Genomic DNA, 25,928 nt, shown 5'->3' with positions numbered 1-25,928 from the left:
CTATAGGAGAAAGAGGAAAACTAAGAGAGTTTGGAGTTACACAGGCAGGGGAGAGTGAGAAGAGGAGATGGGCGTGCGTGGTAGGGTCTGGGTCTGTTCTCTGGTTACCTCTGGGTGTAGGCATGATTCAGAGTACTTCTCATCTTCAGTTGCTCGCGCAGGATAGGCTAGGTGACATTTACTCCTCTGAACACTTGAGAAGGTCATCTCAGGTCCCACCAGTGACTTTTCTGCCTGCCTTACCCCAACTTTCCAATCACAAATTCCCGGTGTTTCTATTGGACTCACCTCTCTCGAAGCTATTCATTTCTCTCCACCTACCACTGTTCCTTCCAGTAACATCTTTCCAAGCAGTCTGACTGCCTGCAGTTTTACCCTCCCCTGTCCATTGTGTACACTGCAGCTGGACCTGCCTGTCTGTAAACTCATACACCCGCCTGCTTGTGCCAACCCTGCAAAGGTGCCTCGCTGCTGTCCAAGTCCCCTGCCAGGATCTGCAGGACTCAAGGTTCATGACCATCTCCCACTTCCTTCTCTTCCTCCCTCTAAATGATCTGCGCTTCCTGAATGCTCTGTGTTCTTTTGCTTCCTGACTTCCTCTGCTTAGGATGTGCCCTCACCGCTGGCTGGATTTCCATCCCCCAATCACCTAGTCTGAGCTCGGTGGGCCTGCAGGGATCTCTGGGGCACATGACCTTCATTCATAGTATTTGTAAACATGATTCCACTCAGCGGTTTGAGCCTCCCCTGTCCTGGACAAGCCTTGAGTGCAGAGATACTGTTGTTGTTGTGAGATTCCTAGCTCCTCTTAATGCCTGATCATCAAAGCAGGGCCCACGTCAGGAGCTGTTGTGCAAATTAATGAGTCAGGTGGCTTTGTTTGTGGAAATGCTTCTAGTTAACCTAACAGTTGTGTTATCGTTTTACTTCCTGCCTCTGTTCCCTTTTATCTTTAAGGCATGAAGAATTCTCTGTAAAGAACACAGATTTTTAATGGTGTGAACATGTCTTTGACCACAGCTTATCCTTTTTATTCCCTTAGTGTTTCAGAGACTCGGATCTGGTTTTTCTGGAGCTCATCATCTCCTCAGACCTGAATGACTACAATATCGTTTTGCCTGTAGGTAGTAGTGGCTTGTGATAGCTCTCAGTTAAGACAGGAGAATCTTACAGATCCTGGGCAAGGCACTGAAGTGCAAATTTCACCTTATAAAACGGAAATGATGTTTTCGTTAAAGGCTAGGACAAAGGAAGGGCTCAGAGCAGTGGGAGGGTTAGGAGTAGACCAGAGCTTGACTCTGGAAGTGTCAGCTTTCATTTCGCACTTAGCAGGGAAGGAAGCCCAATGACATCAGTCCCCTCTGCCCTTGTAATATGTGTCTTAAAATGTGCGAGGAATGACATTGGTCCCATATCCAGCCATCTGTCTACTATGTTCGAAGGGCCCCTGAAGGTGTCTCTGAGACTCATAGAAACCTCTGGGCTCGACAGGTTCTCATTGAATGCCTACTATGTTCATGCTCTGAGAAAATTAAGGCTCAAGGAACTTAAATCCCTTAGCTAGAAAGTTCTAGAACTTACAATGCAGGTCATTTTTCTATTCACCCTCTGCTCCATTTTGATCTCCTCCACCTCCAAACTTGATAGTTATCCATTTCACTTGTGGAGACACTGGATAATGAAACCAGGTGGACTCGGTTCTGCTCTGGGATGGACTTGCACTGGGAACCTGGGAGAGTAAATTTTCAGTGCTCCAATTCTCTTATTTTGAACATGGAGATAAAAAGCTTGTTTATAAGGTTATTCTGAAGATTAAGTATATCAAGTCCCTCGTACACTGCCAGACACCATCAGGGACATTCCTTCCTCCTATATTTAGAATGCCTGAATTCCACACTATTAACCGTTTAAGTTAAGGGTCCCCATTTAAAATGTGGGTTCCCCTGAAAGCTTTGTGGTAATGTTGTGTCATTTGCCAATGTGTGTGTTTTGTCGTGACTGGTTTGGAGACCTGTCCATCAGAGGGCAGAGGACATTTGTCTACACAGCTAGTCCAGGCCTTTAGTGTTTGTTTTTCTGTTGTCTACATAGATTAAAGAACTGAAATTCTACTATTAACATTGTAGCTCAGCTTAACCACATAGATGGAAAAGAAATTTTATTAGTGAGAGGTTATTTTCTTTGTTTGGAGATGTTTACAACTGATACTATGCTTTCCTCCCATTTTAGCCTAGAGCTAAATTTTTGTTTGTATTTGTAAATGAAAAAAAAAAAAATAGAGTGCTGGTGAACAACAGATTCCAGCATAAAATATGCATATTCAGACACAGGGGATGTGTCATCCACTTAATGCTGCTCCATGATTATGATTTGGTTAAGTACTGGGATGTATTTGGTGATAAGCAGTAAAACCACTGTCCTTACAGATCAACAGTCCTAGCAAACATTTGAAATTTTAGAGCCTTTTAAAGGAAAAATGGCTGACTGCAAGCCAGTGAGCTGCACTGGAATACAGCTGGCGAACATTTGCTTACCATTTTGTTCCCTTATGTGGCCCTTCCTCTTTCTCACTTCCTTCACATCCTTCTGTCACTTGCCTCTTCTTTGGAAAGCAGTAGACCTTCGTCTTTCTCTACTCGGTACGGAATTCTCATTAAGTTTTCTGGTCCAAAGATTTAGATTAGAAATTAGTAAGCTGATTTTCCCAAGAGGTTTGTTAAGAAGTTAAATCGCAGAAGAGATGAACATAAATATGGGCAGGTTTTGTGGTTGCTAATCTTTATTTGTTGAATTAATAGGACAAATATGGTTTCATGCTTTTTATTGGAGATCTGAATTTTCTCTTTATGCTGAATATATGTGATGTCTCTACATGTGTGCATAGGTAACTCACTGTGACACTGTATGCTGTGGACCAAAAGTCAGTATAAATGACTATACCTTGGGTACCATCCAAGGAAATGTAGTTATTAATACTTCATACTCATCACCAACCTTATAGTGTAATCCCTAAGACATGTTTATAATTAAGTTGAACCAAATGAAATGGTTGAGCTTGGCCCCCCTCCCTTTTTTTAATCTACAAAAATGGCAGTTTCTTGGATTTAACATAATATTAAAGATCCAGTTCATTCATTTCTTTCCTTAGGCTTAATTACTTTGTCCAATGCCCATAATATGTTCTATATGCATTAGACACATAGTATTTATTTGTTGATGGGATGATGGGCCTGGAGTGGATGTTAGTGATGCTGGTTAAGTGGGTTTTAAGCCTTTTATATTCATCTCTACACCATGAAATGAATGTGAAATAAATACCCTGGGACTGAAAGGCTGAGCAGGAGAAGCAAAGTCTTGGTTTCCTGGCTTTTCATAGGTTATGAAGGGAGGACATATGGTAGGTCAAGGAGGTCAGGAATTTGGTAAGGCATTTGAAAAGTAAACAGTGGAAAAGGTTACAAGTGTATCTGTTCTGATCTTGGGCGGTCTTGGCCAGTAAACTTAACCACCCTTTGAAATGGTGTTTCTCTTCCTTACTGGGAGGTGAGGAGGTATATTTCGCATGATGGATGGGAGTGCTCATTAGGCACTCGCCAGACGGTGTCAATTCCTGATCCACATAATTCAGGGGCAGGAACAGAAGCATGGGTGGCGAGGCCCAGCTCCCATTGGATTCTGCCTTGGATAATGAAGCTGAGGATGAGCTTAAGGGATCTGAAGAGACTGATCCTAGAGAAGGAGCAGGTCCAAAATAGAGACATCCAGACGGCCTTGGACACGTTCTGGAGTTCAGTTTTTCCGAATTTGAGATTGGCCATTCCCATAATAACCTGTACTTGTGACACTGGCATCCAGCTGCTCTAACAAAAATGCCAGCACCACGTCTCTTCTTCACATGTTACAAAAGTTGATTGCAGTGGAAATGCTGAGTCTGCCGGTAATTTGGGGTCCATTCCCATTGCTGACTTCAGTTACTTGGTTACGCTCCTGCATGGATCTATGCACACGCATCAATCTTTACATTTTAAGAAGATACCTCTATGTGAAAAGAAACCCACTGTGACTTTCTTGCTTTCACTTCCCCTTTCCTCGAGATTTGTAATCATCAGCAGTGAACTTTTCCTGAGGGTGTAGTCTTCTTGCCCACTGCATGTATGACAGACTTTGATCCCAGGACCTGTAAGAAGACAGGAATGCCAGTACAGTGCATGTATGACAGACTGTGATCCCAGGACCTGTAAGAAGACAGGAATGCCAGTACAGTGAGAAAATATCCATAAAACCAAATCGGTATGTTCCCGTGAAGTCTATAAACATCAGTTGTGATTGTTACAATTTTAAGTGACTTAAAATGACTATAAATGGTACCAACATTCACAGTGGGGAGGGGTCCCTGAGACCCAAGAATGGTTGTTGTGGAAGAGGTTGTAATGATTTAGGATCATATGTAGGAGGGGACCAGATGCCATTCTAAGTTAGCAAAAGTGTCAGAACAGGGCACAGGAAAACTTGCACATTGAAAGGGGGAGTCCAGGCAGACCAGAATGGCCAACATAGGGACAAAAGAACCACCTAGAAAGAGAGACCTGGTCTGAATTCTTTACTCTGATTATTGATAAAGAATAAATTATTTGGATTGAAGTGCTGGTCTGGGGCCTTTGTTTTGCAGTAATAGACACTGTACTATCACACCTCAGAACAGTAGTAATAGGTAACATTTACTATAGCATAGCTAACATTTACTGTAGCTAAGCATAGAAGTAGGTGCTTTAGGTGTTAATTCACAGAAAACCCACCATTCTGGGCCCCCGTTTCATCAATAAGGACCCTGAGGCAGAGAGTTAAGTGTCTTCAAGGTCAAGGAGGTGATAAGTGAGAAAGATTCAAATTCAAGTGCACTGATTCCAGCGTGTGGGTTTCTCCCCAAGAGGCTATAATGAGTACCCAAGGAGAAGATGGTGTCCTATGGAGACCGGCGTCTCCACTGCCTGGTGCCTTCCCTGCAAGCTTCGGGAAGGTAACACTCTGAGCCTTAGTTTTCTCATGAGGGCAGTGGGCTTCGCATCATGGGCTCTGTTTCCTGGGGTGGAATAACCAGATCACAAAATGTGCTCAGAAGGGGCTGGCTGTTATGAGAACTTGGGAGACACCTCAGCCCTAATCTTACACGACAGAAGAAACAGTGCAGGCTCAGCAATATTAAGCGGTTTGTCCAACTACCAAATGGGCATAAGAATGAAGTGCTCTTGTCTGTGAGAATAAGGGTTCTTGTCTCAACAGCACGCAACCTGCTAAATCAGAACGTTATGGTCACCCCAAATGGGCTAAGGTTTGCTTTGAATTGACTAAGTAAAAGGCACTTTTATAGTAAATTCTAGAGCTTGTGGGTGGAGAAATCACGGTAGAATTTAATTTTGTGTAATATGAAGGGGTGTGTGTGTGTGTGTGTGTGTGTAGAATTTGTTTTGTTTCTAAACGGACAACTAAATATTCAGAATTAGTTACTAATTCTTCACTTCTTTATTTTTATAGATTTTTCCCACATTAAAATAGAGATGAATGTCACCTTTCACACACTCACACATTTTGACATATTGCTATTTGTAAGCCACCTCTTATATGCTGAATGTATCCAACACCATACAAGCAGGCTTGATGATTCTCCATTATCTCATGTCCCTTTTCTGTGGCCCTCCTTGATTGCAGAAGTACCAAGAAATCAAGCTCCAGGGGCAGGAGCATCCCTCCCCTGCCCTGCTGTCCCTTGTCATCCGATGGCAGGAGAGGGCTGGGCTGGGTGTGCCCCAAGCTGACAAGGCTACCTTCTGACTGCTGTTGCAGAGCAGGGGGAAGGAAGAGAGACCCTGCTCCCATTCTAAGTGCCCACTGAGTTCCAAGCAACGATGAAAGTATGAAGGGCTGCCCTAGTAAATGCCCAAGTGTTGGCATCAGTGCCTGCTCTTTTGTAGCAGCTCCAGGATCTTACCCATCCCCCACCTTTACTTAGCACCCACCTTTTCTCCTTACTCCGTCCGGAGATTCATATCCCCTAGGCAGGATCAGAAGAGCAGTGCCTGCATGGACCAGAATAAGAGATTAGTCTTTTTTTTCTCCAGCAATCTGGGCATGGAATAGCCCTTAAAGGGCAGGCTCCATGGTTCTCCCTCTGCAGTCACACAGGCCCTGTGTTCAAAAGACCCCTGTGCTTGATTTAATGCTCTGCTGTTCCCCTCTTGAAATTCAGCACTTTAAAAGAAGGGTACCACATTGTTGTTTTTCACTGGGGCTCTCAAATTATGTAGCCAGTCCTGTCCTCTAACAATGTGGTGGGCTAAGCGACTGGCATGTGTTTACTTTCAAAGACAAATTCAAGAAGACATTAGGTAAGAAAGTAGCAAACTCCTTGTGTTAATTTAAGAAGTGAAATTGCTGGATACTAAATAGAAGGGCTTAAACCAGATGAAGGCATTTGATGTGCGTATTACCAGATACTTTAAAGTACTTGCATCAATTTATTCTTGCAGCAGGAACAGTTTTGCAAATGTACAGACTATCAGAGGTATCTTTCTTTTTTTTTTTTTTTTTGTTATTCCTCTCTATGTATGAGTGAAACTATGTTTCGGATTCTATTATGACACTCGTGTTTTGTTTTTCTTCATGTAGCAGTTTAATGTTTTTATATGGTTGAACCTATTGATAATTTTCTTTGCAATTATTTCTGTTAGTTTTAGGCTGATAAACTTTTGCCTTCCAGAAATTGGATAAATATTTACTTCTTTTGAATTTGTATATTTTGACTGTTCTACTTTATGTTTGAGAAAGATGAGGATATGCTTAAAAAAAAAAAAAGATACTTAATTGTTCCAGCACCAGATGTTAATTCTTCCCATCTCCACTGTGTTACCTTTCTACCTTTACCATTTATATATGAATTTATTTCTGGGCTGTGCATTCTGTTCCATTGATATTTCTGTCCTATGTGTATCACTTTGACTTAATTGATGTACTTTTATATGATATAACTGCTGGTTGCCCGGCATCTTCTTCCACTACCTCCAACTAATTTATTTTCAGATCTGTTTTCCTGAATTTATTTTTCTCTTAACCCCGTCAGATTTCTACTTGGCAATAAACTACTTTAAGTAGCTTTTCTATGAACTTAAAGTAATACACGTGGAATTTCCTTTTGGTGTTCAAGAGGCTTTCCTAAATCATTGTCTGTCTCATATTGGATCCATATTTGTTTTTATATATTTCTGTTTTAGAAGATTCTTTGTATATTAAAAACCAGCTAGTTTTGTAATTTGGATAAGTTAAAAAGGCAAAGCCTATATTTACTTGATAAATATTACCTAGTTACTTCAACAAATATTTATTGCATTTCTCCAAGCACCTGGCATTGTGGATAGCAATGATCTGGACAGACAGAATTCTTTTCTGGGGATGTTTGAGGCGAGTTCTGAGAGGAGGGCAGAGGCTGTTTGTGTCACAGAGTCTTGGTGGGCCATAGTAGTGAGTTGGGCTTAAGTTCGAACTGAACAGGAAACTGTTAGGGAGTTTTACACTCCACTGTCACATGATCTGGTGATGTGTCAGTGTTGATGGGTGGCATCTTGAAAAAATGGGGAAGGGCAGGAGTGAAAACACTGAGGCCAAAATATTTAATTCCATCACTTTTACTTTTTATTTTTATAAAACTTAAAGATCTCAAGGTAGGCAAGATTAATCTGCTCATTCTAAACGATACATCTGAAAACATCTCCCTGGATAGTTGTCACATTGAGGAATAAAACACAATTACAAATGCCTGAAATTGTTATTTTTTATTTAAATGAGTTAAAGCGCTGTACATTTTATTCCAACAAAGTGTGTATGAGCGTACTCATAGCATAAACGTACCCTAAAATTTCCATCTGGGTTCCACAAAATGTATCCATCAAATGCAGCCTGCTTTTGCAGCTGAATGTAATGAAGTTTACTAACAAGTGAGTTAGTAAACTTCAGTTGCAGAAGGTTCAGAGTAGAGAAAGACTTAATGCTTGATGCCCTGCTCTTCCTTCAGTCCAAATAGGATAGTCAGAATGTCCCTGTCACCTTCATGGAGTCTGGAGAATTTTACTTATTAACCAACCAACAGTACCTCAAGAAAGAGGACGAGGAAAGGAACAACAGCTGTGGTTGGAGTATGTGATCTATTTTGGTCAAAAGGCAAAGCTGTTATATTTCCAAAAGAGAAGAGAGATTAGTTCCTAAATTGCTACAGTCAAGAACTATTCCAGTTTCTGGCAAGATTTATTTTGCTTAATTTATCTCAGTTTTAAAGAAGCCATACCTTTTCCTTCACTGGCCCCTGCAAGCCTTGAGTTAGGTTATGACCGCAATTTATCTGATAAAAGGGCTGCAAATGCAAAATTTAGGGAGAGTTATTTTTTTAATGCAGAAAGCTTTGAAAAATACAACATAGATTATAGGTGGAAGCCAAATTAAAGTTTTTAAAAGACGAAAGACTTACTAAGTCATCTGTTCATTGTCCAGAGCAAATTAACCTATTTCCCAGGGTTTGAAAGCCTTATCAGATTTATTGTGTGGATATATATGTATATATATGTGTGTGTGTGTGTGTGTATATATATATGTATATATATATGTATATATATGTATATATACGTATATATAGCTTCTTATTTTTACTTGGTTGTGTTTTTAAAAACATTTTGATTTATCACTGTTAAAATTATTACTTTGTACTTACTCAACCTTTCATAGAGTCAGTCTCTGCAGTAACAAAGTGCTGTTTTCATATGAAGAAAGTATTTTACCTTTAGAATGAATCTTTTTTTTTGCTTGAATTCCTAGTTTGACCCGTGAAGTATAAACTCTCTGCAGTTCCAACAGTCACCGCCAGGTGCAGCGCACAGAACTCTTCCCTTGTCCCTTATTGTCCGCACCACAGAAATCCAGTAGGAGGGCGGGTGTCAAGGCCGATTTGAACTGGGTGATGCCTTCGTGATGTCCTCACCTGACGTCTTTCTGTTTTGCTGCTTGCACCTTCTTGCTAAGGTGGACTCTCCATTTTGATGCAATATGGCTGCTAACAAGTCCTAGGGTTATAAGTGAGAGAGAGAAAACACTTTTTTCCCTGCCATTGAACAACTTTGGCCTTTAACTCCTCCTTTCTATCTGCCCAATCACTGGACCATGAGGATGGGCTGCTGTTGATAGGCTTAGGACAGGAAGATCTCTCTGCGGGAGCGGGAGCCAGAGGTGAATTCTCTCTCACCCATCGTCAGGCAGCTACACAAAGAGGATGGATGCATTCCGGGGAGGGGGCAACCGGTACACTCAGTGTCCTGCTTCAGCCTCTCCTTCATTCAAGTTCTGATTCAAGATTGTGGCTGCCTGGGAGGTACTCTGCTGCTGCCATTCACACCTTCTCAGTTGCCCTGTGCTTAGAGATGCGCATGGGCGAGGGCGGTTACCTCTACTCCTATGAAAGATTATACAATTGTAGCTTCCTACTGGGGTTCCAAGGGAACTTCCTCCCAACCCAAGGAAAGTGGAAGATGTCAGAGGAGAATCATGATACTCTTAGGGAGCACGGCAGGTAATAAAACTGAGTCTCTCATTTTGGAGACTAAAAAGGTCACAGTGTCCAGGCAAGGTCAGAAGTCACACACCCAAAGAGAAGATACAGTAGTGAAATAATCCAGCTGTGATTTGGTGACATAAATATGTGTGTGTGCACATTTATGCATGTGTATATGTGTATGTATATATGTGATACGAGGTGTGACAATTAAGTTCAGGAACTTGTAACGATGTTGCTAACCTTTTTTGATATCAGAGAGATTATTCATTATGAATTTGTGCCAACTGGACGAACAGTTAACCAAGTTTACTATTTGGAAGTGCTGTAAAGATTGCGTGAAAAAGTTAGACAACCTGAACTTTTCGCCAACAATTCATGGCTCTTGCATCACGACAATGCACCAGCTCACTGTCTGTGAGGGAGTTTTTAGCCAGTAAACAAATAACTGTATTGGAACACCCTCCCTACTCACCTGATCTGGCTCCCAATGACTTCTTTCTTTACCCAAAGATAAAGGACATATTGAAAGGAAGACATTTTGATGACATTCAGGACATCAGGACAGCTCTGATGGCCATTCCAGAAAAAGAATTCCAAAATTGTTTTGAAGGGTGGACTAGGCGCTGGCGTCGGTGCATAGCTTCCCAAGGGGAGTACTTCGAAGGTGACCTTAGTGATATTCAATAAGGAGGTCTATAGCAGTTTTACTAGGATGAGTTTGTGAACTTGGTTGTCAGACCTCATATATATATATATTTTTTTCTTAATTTCAGGGAATTGTATACATATGTGTAATATCAATTCAGTAGGGAAGAAGGAATTTGGTTAAGAGCTCTTCCTCTTTCACTTGAACTTTAACTCTGAACTATCTTCAGGTCTTGGTTTGTGGTTACAAAATGGTTTGTAGTTGTGCTGGAGAGTTTATAACTTTCTGAGTTGGGAGGGGTAACGAATGTGGGATTAGAAAGGGATTTTGAAGATGACCTCCTCCAGTGTTCCTCTCCCCCTGTCAGAGGCACTGGGCTTGGTGCTGAGAAGTGTTGAGTAGCGTGCTCTGGGCCTTGCAGCCGGTCAGGGAGTAAGTGTGCATCTGAGCTATGAATTTCAGTGTCTCCTTTGAAGTGCCTTCTTAACAATATTTTGTGCCCTTTTCTTCTCTGTGGTAGGAAAACTTGTTCGTTATAATCCTTTGTATCAAGTAGGGCCATTCGGATCTTTTTTAGTTCCATTAGACAAAATTTTGCCTATAACTCCTTAATAAATAGGTCATATGGGGTGGGGAACATGATAACATCCTAGGATTGTGATATATTAAATAAGATTAAGATCTAAAATTTATAGCCCTTTCACTTTTGGAAGGTTTACTGCTTGTGTGTGAAAGGAGGAAAATCAATACCTTTTAAGAATTTATTATTCAGAAGTTCCATTAATTTAGGTTGATCATTACTGATTAGTAAGTACGTATAAACATAAACATGCTTTGTATAAAAGCCCTGAAATCAGTGGGCTGTACGTTACAAAGGTCTGTAACTTGAAGCCTTTAGACTGGGGTTGAGCCACGTAAAGCAACAAAGACTCAAAGGATATCACTGCCTGTCTCTTCACCACACTCTGTTGGAAGGTCAAGTTGTTTTCTATACTCTTTCCCTGCCTCCAAGACCCTGCAGTAAAATAACCTCTACCGCCAAGATGGCTTCATTGAGGAACTGTGTCTATCGTGGTGTCTGGCATATGGGATGTTGAATGAATGAATGAGTGAATGAGGGAATCAGAAGAGGCAGTTATGAGTTTATTGACACCAGAGGCTCTTGATGCCAGCAAACGAACATATGGCTTTGAAACTGCCCCAGATCATGCTGAAGCAGCATTGTACTTCAAAAAGAACTCTTGTCTTTCCTTGTACGTCCAGACTAAGCAAGACATGCCCTTCTCATCATCTTTGGGTCACAGCAGTCCCTCAGAACTTTTGGGAAACATCACTGGTGCAGATTGTAGTAGTGTTGTTATTAGCATAAAACTGTCTTTTGAATGACTCATAAAACAATGGGAATTCTTGTGCTGATGCATGTACCCTTTAGTGGTCCGATCCTCTTCTTACTCTGCTCAGGCACCCAGCTGTGAGGCACCATCTGTCAGCTGCAGCAGCATTTGTCTTTGTGTCACCTGACGTTTGTGTTAAGTCTTGTGGAACTGCCCGATGCTTGTAGGTGGGTGTGAGGCTGGGGGAGCAGGTCCTGCCTTAGTACTTCCAGTGAAATACCACCTGGCCTGTCAACCATGAAACCACCCAAGATGGGGTGCCACGTGCTTGCTTTTGCACAAGTGGGGAGACCTTTTAAGACTTCATGCTTTCCATGGTGCATTAAATCATACTTGTAATTTTTCTTTTCCCCTCATAATAATGCTGCCATGCAATGAGACTTGAGTAAATGCTGATATGATAGACTCAGGGTGGGATTTTTGCTTTCTGTTTAATTTTGAGGAAAGTGGTGTTGCAGTATCTACTGGGGTAAACAGTGGCTCCTATTCCCTTCAATTCATGTCTTTCCTGGCTGGTAGAATGTGACCTGATTTGGAAATAGAATAATTGACATAGAGTCATTGCAGGTGTTGTTATTAAGATGATAGCACGCTGGAGGAGGGTGGTTCTTATTCCAATATGGCTGTGTCCTTATAAGAAGGGACACAGGGACATGCAGAGGAAAGATGGCCGTGTGATGACTGAGATTGGAATTGTGCCGCCATAAATGAAGGAGTGCCATTGACTGCTGGCAAGCTCTCGTAGCTGGGCGAGGGGCATAGAACACGCTCATTTCAGATTTCTAGCTTCCAAGACAATGTGAAATTCAGCTTCTGTTACTTTAAGCCATCCACTTAATGGTTATTTGTTACGGTGGCCCTAGGAAACTAATACAGAGTACTAATACACTATGTCACCACTGGGAATCTCTGAATTTTATCCGTTCTGCTTTGCATATACAACATGTTGCTATTTTATTGGGAAATAGATTTCTTTTGGGGTAACATACCATATTTTGCCATGCATAATGCACTTCCATGTATAATGTCCACCCATGTTTTTGGCCCAAACTTTCAGGGAAAAAAAATCTTTTGTTTTAATTTTTAATTCAAAATTTTATTTGTTTACATTTAGGTATTTGGGGTTTTTTTGCATTATAAAGGAATTTTAGCACTTATTTTATTATTTTTTTTAATTAAAGTTTATTGGGGGTGACAATTGTTAGAAAGTTACATAGATTTCGGGTGTACAATTCTGTATTACATCATCTATATATCACATTGTGTGTTCACCATCCAGAGTCAGTTCTCCTTCCATCACCATATATTTGACCCCATTTACCCTCATCTACCACCCCCCTCTCCTCTTAGCCTCTGTTAACCACTAAACTATTGTCTGTGTCTATGAGTTTTTATTTCTTCATTTGTTTGTTTTGTTCCTTTGTCATTTTCAGTTTTATATACCACATATCAGTGAAGTCTTGACTTTCTCTGTCTGATTTATTTCGCTTAGCATAATAATTTCAAGATCCATCCATGTTGTCGCAAATGGCACTATTTCATTTTTTTCTCATGGCAGAATAGTATTCCATGGTGTATATGTACCACATCTTCTTTATCTAATCCTCTATCGAAGGACACTTTGGTTGTTTCCATTGTCTTGGTCACTGTAAATAAAACTGAGCATTTATTTTTTAACACATTAAGGTACAAGAAATTTTACGTAACAAATAATTATAAAACACAAGAACAGATACCAATTACAAGAAATTTTATGTACCAATAACAAATTTCCAGTATTTGCGCATCATAGAAGGCCAAGGACTCTTGTCGTTGCAAGTTCAACAAAACCAATTGTCATATTCCATAATTAGGTCAACTTTATTCCAGGGTTAATTTTCATACGAATATCTTTATTGATTTCTAGAGTTACACTTTTAACTCATAAGCATAGGTCAAAACTTAGAAACATTTATATAGATACGGAATTGGTACTACCCATTTATAATCTGCATCCTTATTTTTCCCTCACAAATTTGGGCCAAAAAGTGTGCATTATACACGGCAAAATATGGTAGATTTGAGTTGTGCTTGTAAGGAAAGGATAATGCTCATTAGCAAACATTATGGGAACAGGGCTATTCCATTAGGAAGAAATTTCCAGTTTATTCTCTTAGTCCCTCTTACGTCAACTCACATAAGAGCTCAGATAATTAAGTTCACGTACTTATCTTTTCTAGTGCTACTCATAATCCTTTGCATGCAGTAAGTTTAGCATATAGTTTGTTGCATTAAATGGAATTATTGGTAAAGAATATTCATAGAGAAGATCGTTAATAATACCTAACATCTATTAAATATCTATTGTATGTGTAAGCCATTCTAAGCAATTGACTTATTAACCTCATTTTACTCCCATATCTGTTCTATGAGTTAATATTTAACAACACCCTATTTTGCAGCTGCACAAGCTGAGGTACTCAGAAAGTAAGGAAACCCTCAATCTTGACCAGCTAGTTAGTGATAAATCCAAGATGCAGGTCCAACAGTCTGATATAAGGCTCTGTACCGTCCAGGGCAGCATGTCGCATGTCGTATTTTCCAGACTTGCAGTTATCCTGCTACCTTCTATAGGTTTATTGAAGAGAGCTGTGTTGAAATCATGCCCCTTTCTCTCTCTCTCTCTCTCTCTCTCTCTCTCTCTCTCTCTCTCTCTCTCTCTCTCTCTCTTTCTGTAATCACAGCCTCTAGGAGTAACACAGAAAAGATTACTTTCAATTGAGATTTTTGTCTAAGGATCACTTCTTTCTTCACCAAGAAAAAGAGAGTGACACTGGGATGTGGAATGAGTGCTTATCAACTAAATTATTTCTATTTAATTTTTTCTCTTTTTACCCTTGGGCGTCTAAGCTAACTGCTGAAATGGTGAGATAGCCTTCAGGGTTGTGAACTGTTTAGCCAAGGACTTGCATTTCATATCACGGTTTTGCTTCACGCCATGGATACGCCCTCCTATGCTGTCGGACTTGAGGCTAAAGCGCTTGCTTTTCCTGGAGAGAACATGCACGGTCCCCATACAAGGATGGAGGGGAAGCCCCAAGTCCCCTGGCTGTCCTGCTCCAGTGCAAGCCCTGCAGGCTTCTGAACAGCAGAGCTTAGCAGCAGGTGTGTGTTCGGATCCCAGGACCCTGTGTCTGTGCCGTTAGCACGTGTGACATGGGTGCTGGTTTGCTCTTCCAGATTCATTGCTGCCCGCGCACCAGCCACCCAACCCTGCCTGGAAGTTATACGATACCCCGAGGAATCATTTCTTGACATTCCAGTCCTTTAACGCCCACCCCCCCCCCCAGCACTCCGCCCCAGGGCAGCAGCAGTGTTGTAAATGGCTTTCAAGGACCTGTGAGTCCCTACTGAGGTTGTCCCGTTTTCTCTCCTGGAAGAACTCTGTGTATACTTTGTTCATCTGCTCCCGCCACAGCTCTCAGGATCCAATTTCTGCTGGAAATAACAAGCACTAGAAGTTTGAAAGTTAAGAACCATCAGCAGTCAAAGCCAGCACCCTGTCACCGCAGTGTCATTCATTATAGCAAAAAGGTGGAAACTACCCCAGGTGCCCATCACTAGATTAATGAATAAACAAAATGTGGTCTATACACACCAGGGAATATTATTCAGCCATACAAAAGAGTGAACCACTGATACATGATAACACCCGAACGAACCCTACCAACATTAAACGATGTGAAAAAAGCCAGACACAAAAGGACAATTATTCTATGATTCTACTTAATATGAAATGTCTAGAATAAGAGACAGAAAGCAGATTAGAAGTTACCAGGGGTGGGGGGAGGGAGGAATGAGGCGTCATTACAGAATTTCTGTGTCAAGTCATGAACAAGTTTTGGAAATAATCGTGATGGTTGCACAACATTGTGAATGTAATTAATGCCACTAAATTAAATACTTAAAAACAGTTAAAATGGCAAATTTTATATTATGTGTATTTCTGAAATAATGAAAGAAATGCCAGCACCCTGCATCTACTATGTCTTGTGTTTAAGTAGTGAGTGCATCTCTCAGCAATGAGGCACATAAACACCCTGAACATAAAACCCCTGAACGGCATCCTCTTAGGGGAAGGGGTACCTTATGCCCTAGCTCTGCTCCGACTGCCCCCCCAATGACAGACGTATATCCTGCTTAGTGACTCTGAGCTCACTTGTTAGGTGCTTTGGGAAACTGGAGCAAAGAAAATTCCAGTTAGAAGAACATTAAATGGCTTAAAAGAAAACAACAACAACAACAAAATACTTGGACAGTTTTTTCTGTTTCATTTCCTTTCTTCCTCTTGTCCTCCAGAGCTCCCCATACTTCCGATTGTCACCAGGAGAGAACAGAGAATAGGAGAAGCAAAAGTAAAGGACACCATCTCCTATGTTTTCTCGCGATGAAGTAAGGCAGAGCACCCAGGGTCCGAGTCATCATCATTTCACTCTGCTGCAAGGTCTCCGACTCTGGGGACGCATCTGCTCAATGTCTCCCTATTGGCCTGAAAGAGCTAATACACTTTTACAATATGTGTTCAGTCATTTTTCCCCTCAAACTCATGTGCACCCAGACCAGGAATTAAGCCAGATCATACTTTGCGATAACTAATATTATTATTCTGTACGTATAGATATAGATATTTGAACTCTGAATCAGAGAAGATAAACTATCTCATAACTATCAGGAAAATAAAAGTGGATTCCACACACAAATATGACCTACCACTCCCTTAATCTAATTCTGAGATACTGAAAAAAATTCTCTTTCCATCAATATGGACATTTAATATTAAATCAAGTTCTAATGGCGTGCCAACAGCAGCTTGCAAACAAGGTAACGGAGAGAAACAGGAAATAAGGGGCTAAGCCCCCTACATGGGTCTATGTGCTTGTTTGTGGGTTTCATATCAGAAGTCTGTGGTTGACATCCACAGGAATGGATTCAATGCACATAATCTGGAATTAATATAGGGACTCAATTTTGCAAGTGGTTTCTTGGACTCTTAAGAATGTTAGAAATCATAGGACCCATTGATTCATTTCTTTGTCATGTATTGATTGATCTTTTTTGTTCCACTCTTTGCATTCCTCATGTTATTAATCAATCACAATGGAATGTCTGACTGTCTTTTTTAAAATATCTGCATTTGCAGAATCAGCCTGGCACTAGGAATGAGAGGAGAGATGAAGCTTAGTTTTGCTATTTTACATATGGGAATTATTTTCATTAAAGGAGACTTTAAATCCCTCTGTAGTAGGATCCCCATTTAATGAACTTCTCTTTCTCTTCAAACATTGGGGAAATGTGGTACACTCTAACAGAAAGCCCGAAGGATGTGTCTCGAGTGACCTAAATGATCGATACACCTTTAATTTCTCGACTATGATTCAGAATTACCATGTTTCCCCGAAAATAAGACCTAGCTGGACAATCCGCTCTAATGCATCTTTTGAAGCAAAAGTTAATATAAGACCTAGTCCTATATTATATTACATTATACTACATTACATTATATTATATTATATAAGACTCGGTATTATATTATATCATATTATATTATATTATATTACTTATATTACATTATATTATTATTATACCTGGTCTTATATTAATTTTGGCTCCAAAAGACACATTAGAACTGACTGTTCGGCTAGGTCTTATTTTCGGAGAAACACGATATATGTTAACTTGTTACAGGTAATGTTTACCAATCTCAGTGTGTTAGTCTTCACTTGCTTTGACATTTTATATTTGATACCTAATGTTTGTTCAATTGCCTTTATTTGGGCTTTCTAACCCACTTGGGAGGAAATGAATGAAGTGCAAAATTTTACTTTACCAAACCCAACAGGCACAATTCTGAGATGCTAATAACCCCTAATGGCTAATAAACAAACTTCCATGTAGGTGAATCAGACAGCAGAGTTGTCAATCTTGGTTATACCTGACGGATTTCTGCTGGATATATAACGTTATGTGTAATTTAATTTATATACACATATATAATATTTATTTGCTATTATATGTACATATGATAGTAAAGCAACAGTTAATTTTCATTTCTTGTCTCCTGATGCAAATTGAACTTTGATAAATGGGTCAACATTAAATAATTGCAGGGTGGCTGTCGCTGGCACTGCACATGATTGAATATGCTTTATAAGTCATAGACTTACTTGTATTACTCACAGCAACTCCCACCAGACCCTGAAAGAGGGGTACAATTCCCCCATTTTTGATAGAGGAAATAGGTAATTGTTGTTTCTTTTTATCCCCATTTTATGGGTCAAGACAGTGAAGCTTAGAAAGTTGGAAAGTTTTCTCCTGAGCACATTGATTAGAGGTGGTAGGTGTGGAATTGAAACTCCTGTGGGTCTAACACTGTGATGGACAATTTTATGTGTCAACTTGGCCAGGGTGTAGTACCCAGTTATTTAATCAAACACTGTTCAAAGGTGAGAAAGGTAGGCAGTGCCTTCTTCATACAATAGCTTGTCTTGCAAGAACATTGTCATGCTGCAGATTTCTGTTTTTTATAATTGGAAGCCTAAGGAGGGTCATGAAATGTGACCAGAGGGTCACAGACTCCTCATCATGTGTTTCCCCTCAGAGCAGTGATTCAGGGTTTGCATGCCTTTAGAGGACGTACCTATCGTGAATAACAAGAATGGACTGGATTTAGTTCTCTGTTATCTCACTTTCCATAATTACTTAATTCGTTAAACACCCAGGCATTTAAATTTGATGTTCTCATCAAAGGGCATTTGTTCTCTATGAGGATAGTGGTGTCTTCCAAGGGACAAAAATTGGGGGGTGAAAACTTTTGCTTTTTACAAGCACATAACAGATACAGTATATCTGTGGTATTACAACTTCATTTGGGGGGTGATTACAGAAAAAAGTCCAAAAAGTTTCTTTGGGGAGAGGGCAATAATAAAAAATGATTGAAAAACACAGCTGTAGGACTTAGTGAAAATATGATGAAACATCTAAGTACACAGCACAGCATATATACTCTGTGTTAGCTATTATTATAAATATCATTGATAATATTTGTTTCCCCAATCTTCCTCCCTTTCCTCATGGACAAGCGTTTCTCACGTTCTCAGACCTGTCAGAATTTCCTCTGAAATTTGTTGTTTTATTTTTTGCCTTCCATTTGATGGTAATCTTAAAATTATAAATAATTGTATAGTGGTTCCTGTTTGGAGCAGTCCTGCCATAAGGTTTTGTTGCCCATGTGGGCACCTGTCTTTTAAGAAAAGTGCTCTGCTGTGGATCAATAAGAAATAAAAGAAGAGTGGAGAAAACATGTGAATGACACAGTCAGACCAAAGGAAGGTCAACTGGTGTGGCGTCGTGTTGTAGCAGAAAGGGCTCCCCGAGTTCCAATGGACGAATGTGTTGGGCATGCCAATGCCGCGTCCTCACACAGCCTGTGAGGGGGAGTGGCTATACCAGAACCCAAAGAACACTGGCTTTAGCAGCCATTACTACCGTATTTATGTTTTGAAAGACAGTTTAATGTTGACAACATACTGTCATCTGCCATGTTACGTTAATGCTGTTAATTTGAATTTTATGCGTTGTATTGTTTTTGTGTCTAATTGGTTATTTTGTTTTGGGCTTATTGTTGAATCCGAGCTAAAGCACATGGAGTTTGTTTCCAGGTTTCCATTGGTGCATCACTAAGTAACACTACACTAAAAATAATTTAAGTGCATGTATTCGTGGTACACAGTAATGCTGTTTTCTGTAAGTAAAGGAATGTTTGCAGGTTTGAAGAGTACTGTAATGGACTCCTAGAACCATAAACTATTTGAGCTGCTAGAAATCACGTAGTCTACTCATCTTCCCTACCAGATGTGGACGCTGAGCTTCCTAGAAGAGACGTGACTGTTCAAGGTCAAAAAGTAGGGGAGATTCAGATTGAAGTCAGAGATCAGTGTGGCATACTTCTAACTACGTGCTCAGTACAACGTGTCAAGCTCCCTCCAAAGGCAGACAAATGGTGACTACGGCCAGGCCGCCAGGGCAGGCCAGACACAGACTAATGGGGAGTGTCTTGGCTACCTGTGAGGGAGGAGGACAGGAAATGGGCAAGGATGGCGGGAATGACAGACTCATTTCAGAGTCATAAATGACAGTGAACTTCCCTGTCCAGGTGATGTCACCCATGAACTTGGATTGTTGCATTACTCTCAACATTAGCCAACAAATCCCAGAAACTCTTTAAATCGAAGCCCATTCGTGCTTTTGTACTCTGTTTTTGGACTGTAAGCTCATGCCACCTAACTGGGCTATGTACCACTGCATAGGGAAGACTATGGGAAAAGTGCTTCTCAACAGCATGTGAGAGTTTTGATCATAACGTGTGGAGCACAAGGAGTTGGTTCGTTATATGATTGGTTGGTCATTATATTCGTTTTCTTTTGCCGCATAACAAACTTAGCACAAATTACCACAAACTTAGCAGCAGCTTAACACAGGGTACATTGATTATCTCATTTTCCTTGGGTCAGAATCCTGAGCTGGTCTTTTGTTCAGTGTCTCACAAAGCTGCAAGTCAAGGTGTGACCGTCACTGGCCTCTCATCCGGGTTTGGGTCCTCTTCCATGCTCACTGGGTGTTGGCAGAATCCATGGCTTTGCAGCTATAGAACTCACGGTGGCTTCTTCGAGACCAGCAGGAAGTCTCTCCTGAAGACTCTTGTAAAGGACTTACCTGTTTAGGTCAGGCTCACCCAGGATCAGGTCCCTGTTGATTAAATGCAACTCATGAGGGAATTTACTTACATCTGCAAAATCCTCTCACCATCACTATATTCTGTGGCTTCGTGGCAAGTTGCTAGTTCTGCCTACACTCAATGGGGCAGATTACCAAGGGCGCCGGTGCTGGCACAGCCTGTTTGGGCTGCTATGATAAAATACCATACACTACGTGGTTTATAACAACAGAAATGTTTAATTCTCACATTTCTAGAGGCTGAAAAGTTTGAGATCAAGGTGTCCAGTGAGAGCCCACTTCCTTGTTCATCAATGGCCGTCATTTCCCTGTGTCCTCACCTGGTGGGAGAGGCAGGAAACGTGTCTTCTATGAGGACACTGGTCCCATTCCTGAGGGCTCCACTCTCCTGATGTAATCACATCCCAAAAACGATTCACCTCCTAATTCTGTCACATTGGTGATTGGATTTTAAGATAAGAATTTGGGGGACACAAATTTTCAGTCTGTAGCAGGTGCCATGGAGGTTATCTTAGAATCCTGCCCACCACAGTCACTGGCCTTCCCTCACTAGGCAGTGAGTGTGGTTCATATTTGTAGACTTTCATGTGATGTTTAAAGAATGTTTAGCAATATTATTGTATATGTTCATATTAAAAGTTAGAAGAGTAGAAACTGAGCGGTCAGCCGAGGTAAGATGATTTATTTCAGGCTAGGTATTCTCAAGCTCGGCACTATTGAACTTTTGGGTTGGATCATTCTTTTTTGTGGGGGGTCTGTCCTGTGCGTTGTATGATGTTTAGCAGCTTCCGTTGCCTCTGCCCACTAGATGCTAGCAGCATCCCTTCCTCAGTTGTGACAACTACACATGATACCAGACATTGCCACATATCTCCTTGGGTGGAGAAGCACCCTCAGTTGAGAACTGCTGCTTTATAAAAATGAAGTAGGCTTTTGTTTTGTTTTGTTTTGTTATGTTTTTTACAGGAAGAACCTATTAGAACAGGGAACTTTGTAACTGTTTTTTTAAGGTAACATAGCTCTTTGGAGCCAGCAGGCTCTTGTTCTTCTGATAATGCCTCGTTCTTAGATTTGCATTTGTCTGTTAGTGGAAAATGTGTAGTTTATAGTTGCAAATAGAAAAAAAATAATAAAGTAGATATGTTTCACAGATGTACTTTCTTAGTCACATGTATGCCAAAATTCGATTACAGTATCATGTTTGACTATGTTTTATAATCTCATCTGAGTTCATAATCAAGTGATATGATAATAAGGCTTTAGTTCTACTGTGACATGGGCCAGGTATTTCCCAAAAGATATGTAATGCATAAGACAAGAAACCTAATCAACTCCACTCTACTCTTGGTATGGTGGCTCCTTTCTTGGACACGAGTGATGTGGCTTGGGACAGACTGAAAGGTACGGTCTAGTTCTGAAATGACAGACTCAAAAGCTGTCCATTCCTGTTTGCTCTAGGCAAAGGCAGCTCAAGCATCTCATCCGACGTGAGTTCAAGTACCGACCACACGCCGACCCAAGCCCAGAAGAATGTGGCTACCAGTGAAGGTAGGCATCTGGGGTTTGTTATCTCTTGCCCTCTCTTCACAGTGCTGGCTGTTTGGGGGAGACAAATAAAATGCGTGAGTCTGAGTTGGGTTCTACTGAGTGGGAGCATCTGAGATGCTTAAACCTGAGAAGGCAGAGGTTTTCCCAGGTTTCTTGTTTGTTGTGCTGCTGTCACTGTCCACTAACGTTGCTACAATGGGATTTGTCTTGATTTCTAAGGCAAATGCTGATATTTTTGTGAAAATATAATAAGCTGACTTTGGGGAGCCTTTATGATATTATGTATCTTGTTTTTCAATATGAAAACGTTATGATTGTAAAATGCTTGTGCTGACATTGGAAGTTGTGCAAGAATATTCAAAATAGGCACACTGGAATCCAAGCCTGTGACAATGGGAAGTCCATAGTCACGTGATTTGTAGATCTTGAGCTAATTAATCACTGATAGTTTGAAGTGGGAAAAGAGGTTTGTTTGACAATTTAAAGAGTAATGAAAAAGCCCTGCCTATCAGGACAGAGATTGGTTGCACTGATATTCTTGATGAAGAATCTGAGTATATGTAGTGGTACGTATTGGAATTCAACTTCTTCCCAATCGCTAAGAAGCTTTTGAGTTATTGATTACTTATTCGGGTGTGGAAATAATTGTCTCTGTGGTAGTTATTTAGTGGAAAGTTGACCTAATTATGGAATCAGCTCCTTTATTTTAATGTTAAATACAGTTAAATGACTTCCTTTCTGAAGAAGAGTTCTTTCTGAACTAATTGTCAAACGAGGTCCAGTGTAAGACAGCAGTCAATGCTACTTATAATGAAAGACTCCTGGGGAAGTGTCATCTGAGTTCCATGACCTTGTACAGAATGTGCTTTCCAAAAGTGTACAGGGTGCTGTGGAAGCGCATTGCCAGTCTTTGTTTCGGAAGCTGAATTTCTGCTGCTTATAATATTGGGAAGCATGCTCATGGCCTGATATCAGTCGTCTCAACTGTGTGATTGCTCTTGATGTGTGTCACAGTTCATGCATTAACGGTGATGGTTTCCCTCTCCTGTGTATGTCTTCTTTTTGGGTGTTGTTTGGCTTGGTGTGTTTCAAGTAGCACAAAATTACCTTCTTTGGGTTAATTATCCCCAGATTGGTATACAAATAGCTTTTGTAACTGGATGATAGTCCCATGTGTTTAATGCCTTAGAGTTGTTTTACTAATATTGTGAGGCTAACAGATTGGGGTTCTCAGTGAAGTGAAGTATACCAGGTAGCAACCCAGTTTTAATTTTCTGCTGGTTAATCCCAGTATGTACATTAGATCATTCTTGAAATTCAGCTAAGATAATGTGCAAATCAGGTAAAGTGATTCTAGACGTTTGCTTTGGAGGCTTTCATTCTTAGCAGCCAGAATAGAAATCAATTGAATTTATTTATGATCCTCTCTACTCAGAAATCTATGTTTTATAAGATTATCACTTCTTTTCATCACTATTTTCAAGTCACTCTTGTCACAGTCATTTGTGTAATTTGAGTGCTTGAGAAAATAGAAAGTTAAAAAAATGTTAAATAATCCCTCTGTGTTCCCTCTCTGGATTTAAGTTCTCTTAACATTTTGTCTACTTTTTAAAAATAGAATATATAAAAATATATGTGCTCTGTTGCAAGGGTTTGGGGAAGAGACTGTGGGATGTCATGCATTTAAAAATATCTGCTTTTTATGCTTCAAAAAAATTCTAGAGGGATTAAAATTTATTAATTTATTTTGCCTTTTCCTTAGCAAAATTCTTTTGGTGCAGGCCCACCCAATGTTTTGTATATTTTTGTCACGATGTATTTTCTATCATTCTGGGGGTAAAATCAGGAGAGAAAAATGGGAAAATGTGATGTTCATATGAAACAGAATCTTTAGCAACTGGGCTAAATTAGTATGAAGTTTGTTCCAACTTTTAAGTAGAAGAATCCCATCCCTATGAAAGATGCTCTTCATAGTTTTTGCGTATCTAAAAAATTATCAAAGAAAGTGTTTTTTTGCTATTTGTATGGATCATTTTTTCTGTTTTTTTTTCATCAATGAAAATTAAAAACATTGCAATGTAAATTAGGTGTGGGTGTTCATTACATTAAAATGTATTTTAGGGGTGTTTGCTACGTATATGGTCTCATATTATCAGCCTGATTTTTCAAGATGGAAGAACAATAGCCAATGCTAACCTTCTCAGTACATAGATAACAGAGTTCACTTCTCAGGATGAGCAATTAGGGTGTCACATCCTGTGAGCTCCACAGGGTGAATTTACCTGATGACAGTGTGCATTTTTTCCTACCAGAAAACACCTGTATTCAACACGCTAGCAAAGAAACAGAAGGTATACTTTGATTTCTTGTACATGCTACAGAGGAACAAACTTAAGAATGCTTGTCTGATTCTCTTCCCACTGTTTTCTAGAACTATGTTTAACCCTTGATGTTAAGAAAATATTGGATGAGTGGTGTACTTCCAGAAGCTGTTTGATTATGGTTATTTTCTTCAGTTCCTTGATCCTCTTATGATTTTATACCTCTGAATGCATCGGTATTGTCTTTAGGAAGCACAAGCAGGATCCTCAGTTTTAAGGTCTGAGTGATACTGATTTCTAAAAATGGTATCTATTGTGAAGAATAATATTTGATTTTCCTGCTACCTCTGAAAACCGTGGCCAGACATGTAATAGCTGAATTGGAAGCATCGTGCCACAGGGGTGGGCTTCCCCCTGATGGGCTGGATGGGGAAGGTTGGTGGTGGTGGTGGTGGTGATGCTGGTATGTGTGTGCACTCATGCGTGCACATGTGCATTTGTGTCCAACTTGCACAAAATAGCTAATGGCACAGGCATTATCTCTTACCAGGAAGCATGTAGGTAACCACTCTATGCAAGGTATGCTGGCAGAGAAACTGAGGGTGTGGGAGGTGAGGGAAGGGAGGGGCACTCACCTGACATGCACTTCATCTGGGCTGCTGGTGGGAATGGAGATTAACTGAAAACAGACATGAGGGATCTTATTGGGGAGATGACAGTGTCCTAATATTGGGCTGTTGCAATGGTTTCTCAACTCAGTAACTTGACTAAAATAAATCATTGAATTGTGTATATGAAAAAGGGTGTCAGGGGAGCTGCTGCTTCTGTAGGACCTTCAGACTTGTATGTACATCATCAGAAACTGTCCCTTGCAAATGCAGCCTCCCAACTCTGGGACCAGGTCGTGAACTATGCTCTGAAGAGAGGAGTGTTGGCCAATGCAAAGTGCAGGGCTGCTGGCTGAAATCTGCTCTGAGATGCTCTGACTTTGGGGCCAGAACTGGCCTGAGAGCCATCATCACGAGTCTCTAGAATGGTGTTTGTAGCCCTGAGTATGGTACCTGGTCAGAGTTGATGCATCATAGCACACTTTGTGCCATGAAACTCTGAAGCCATGAGAGATTATGGTTTTCCGAACTTTTTTTTTTTTTTTTTTTGTAGTTTTTCCTGGATAGCCTCTAACCACAGCTCAAGTATTCTAGCACCCAACCCCAATGGTTGAGGCATTGCATTTACTCCCTCTAGCAAGTCTGTTTCTTTGCTAAGGACTTGTGCCCCTGCCCCCTAATGTTCCAACTAATCCACTTGGGGTCATAAGGCTGTTCCCTAGGCATGATGGGTACCGATGGTGATACAATGTGGTTTTAATCCAAGAGAGAATGTCATTTTAACCTGTTAGTAGGATTCTGGTCCCAAGTCTCACGCAAAGCTTCCATGCATCTTTATTTTGTGACTCTAAAGGCACACCCCCTTTTAAGGAATTGGCAGCTCACAGTGCTTTTTCCCTGATAAGTGGTATAGGCCTTTCTTTAAAGCCCATTATATTTCTTGTGACAGTTTAAGTTTCTGATTTCCTGACACTGTAGGGGGTTTGGGTTCAAGTGTAGAAAGTTGGAAACTTTCCATTTTTCTAAACAAAATCTGCATTCCAACATTGT

General features: G+C 40.5%; 1 protein-coding gene across 1 annotated transcript in view; it reads left to right on the top strand.

Moving 5' to 3' along the window:
- Window positions 1–25,928, top strand: part of FBXL7 (F-box and leucine rich repeat protein 7) — a 349,928-nt gene that overhangs the window by 75,512 nt on the left and 248,488 nt on the right. Inside the window, exon 2 of the mRNA XM_081053953.1 lies at window positions 21,860–21,949. Coding sequence (XP_080910079.1) covers window positions 21,860–21,949 — 90 coding nt within the window. The remainder of the gene's footprint in view (window positions 1–21,859; window positions 21,950–25,928) is intronic.

This window comes from Rhinolophus hipposideros (genome assembly GCF_964194185.1).
Source record: "Rhinolophus hipposideros genome assembly, chromosome: 7".
Classification (NCBI taxonomy): domain Eukaryota; kingdom Metazoa; phylum Chordata; class Mammalia; order Chiroptera; family Rhinolophidae; genus Rhinolophus; species Rhinolophus hipposideros.
This window is presented reverse-complemented; position numbering and strand designations above follow the sequence as displayed.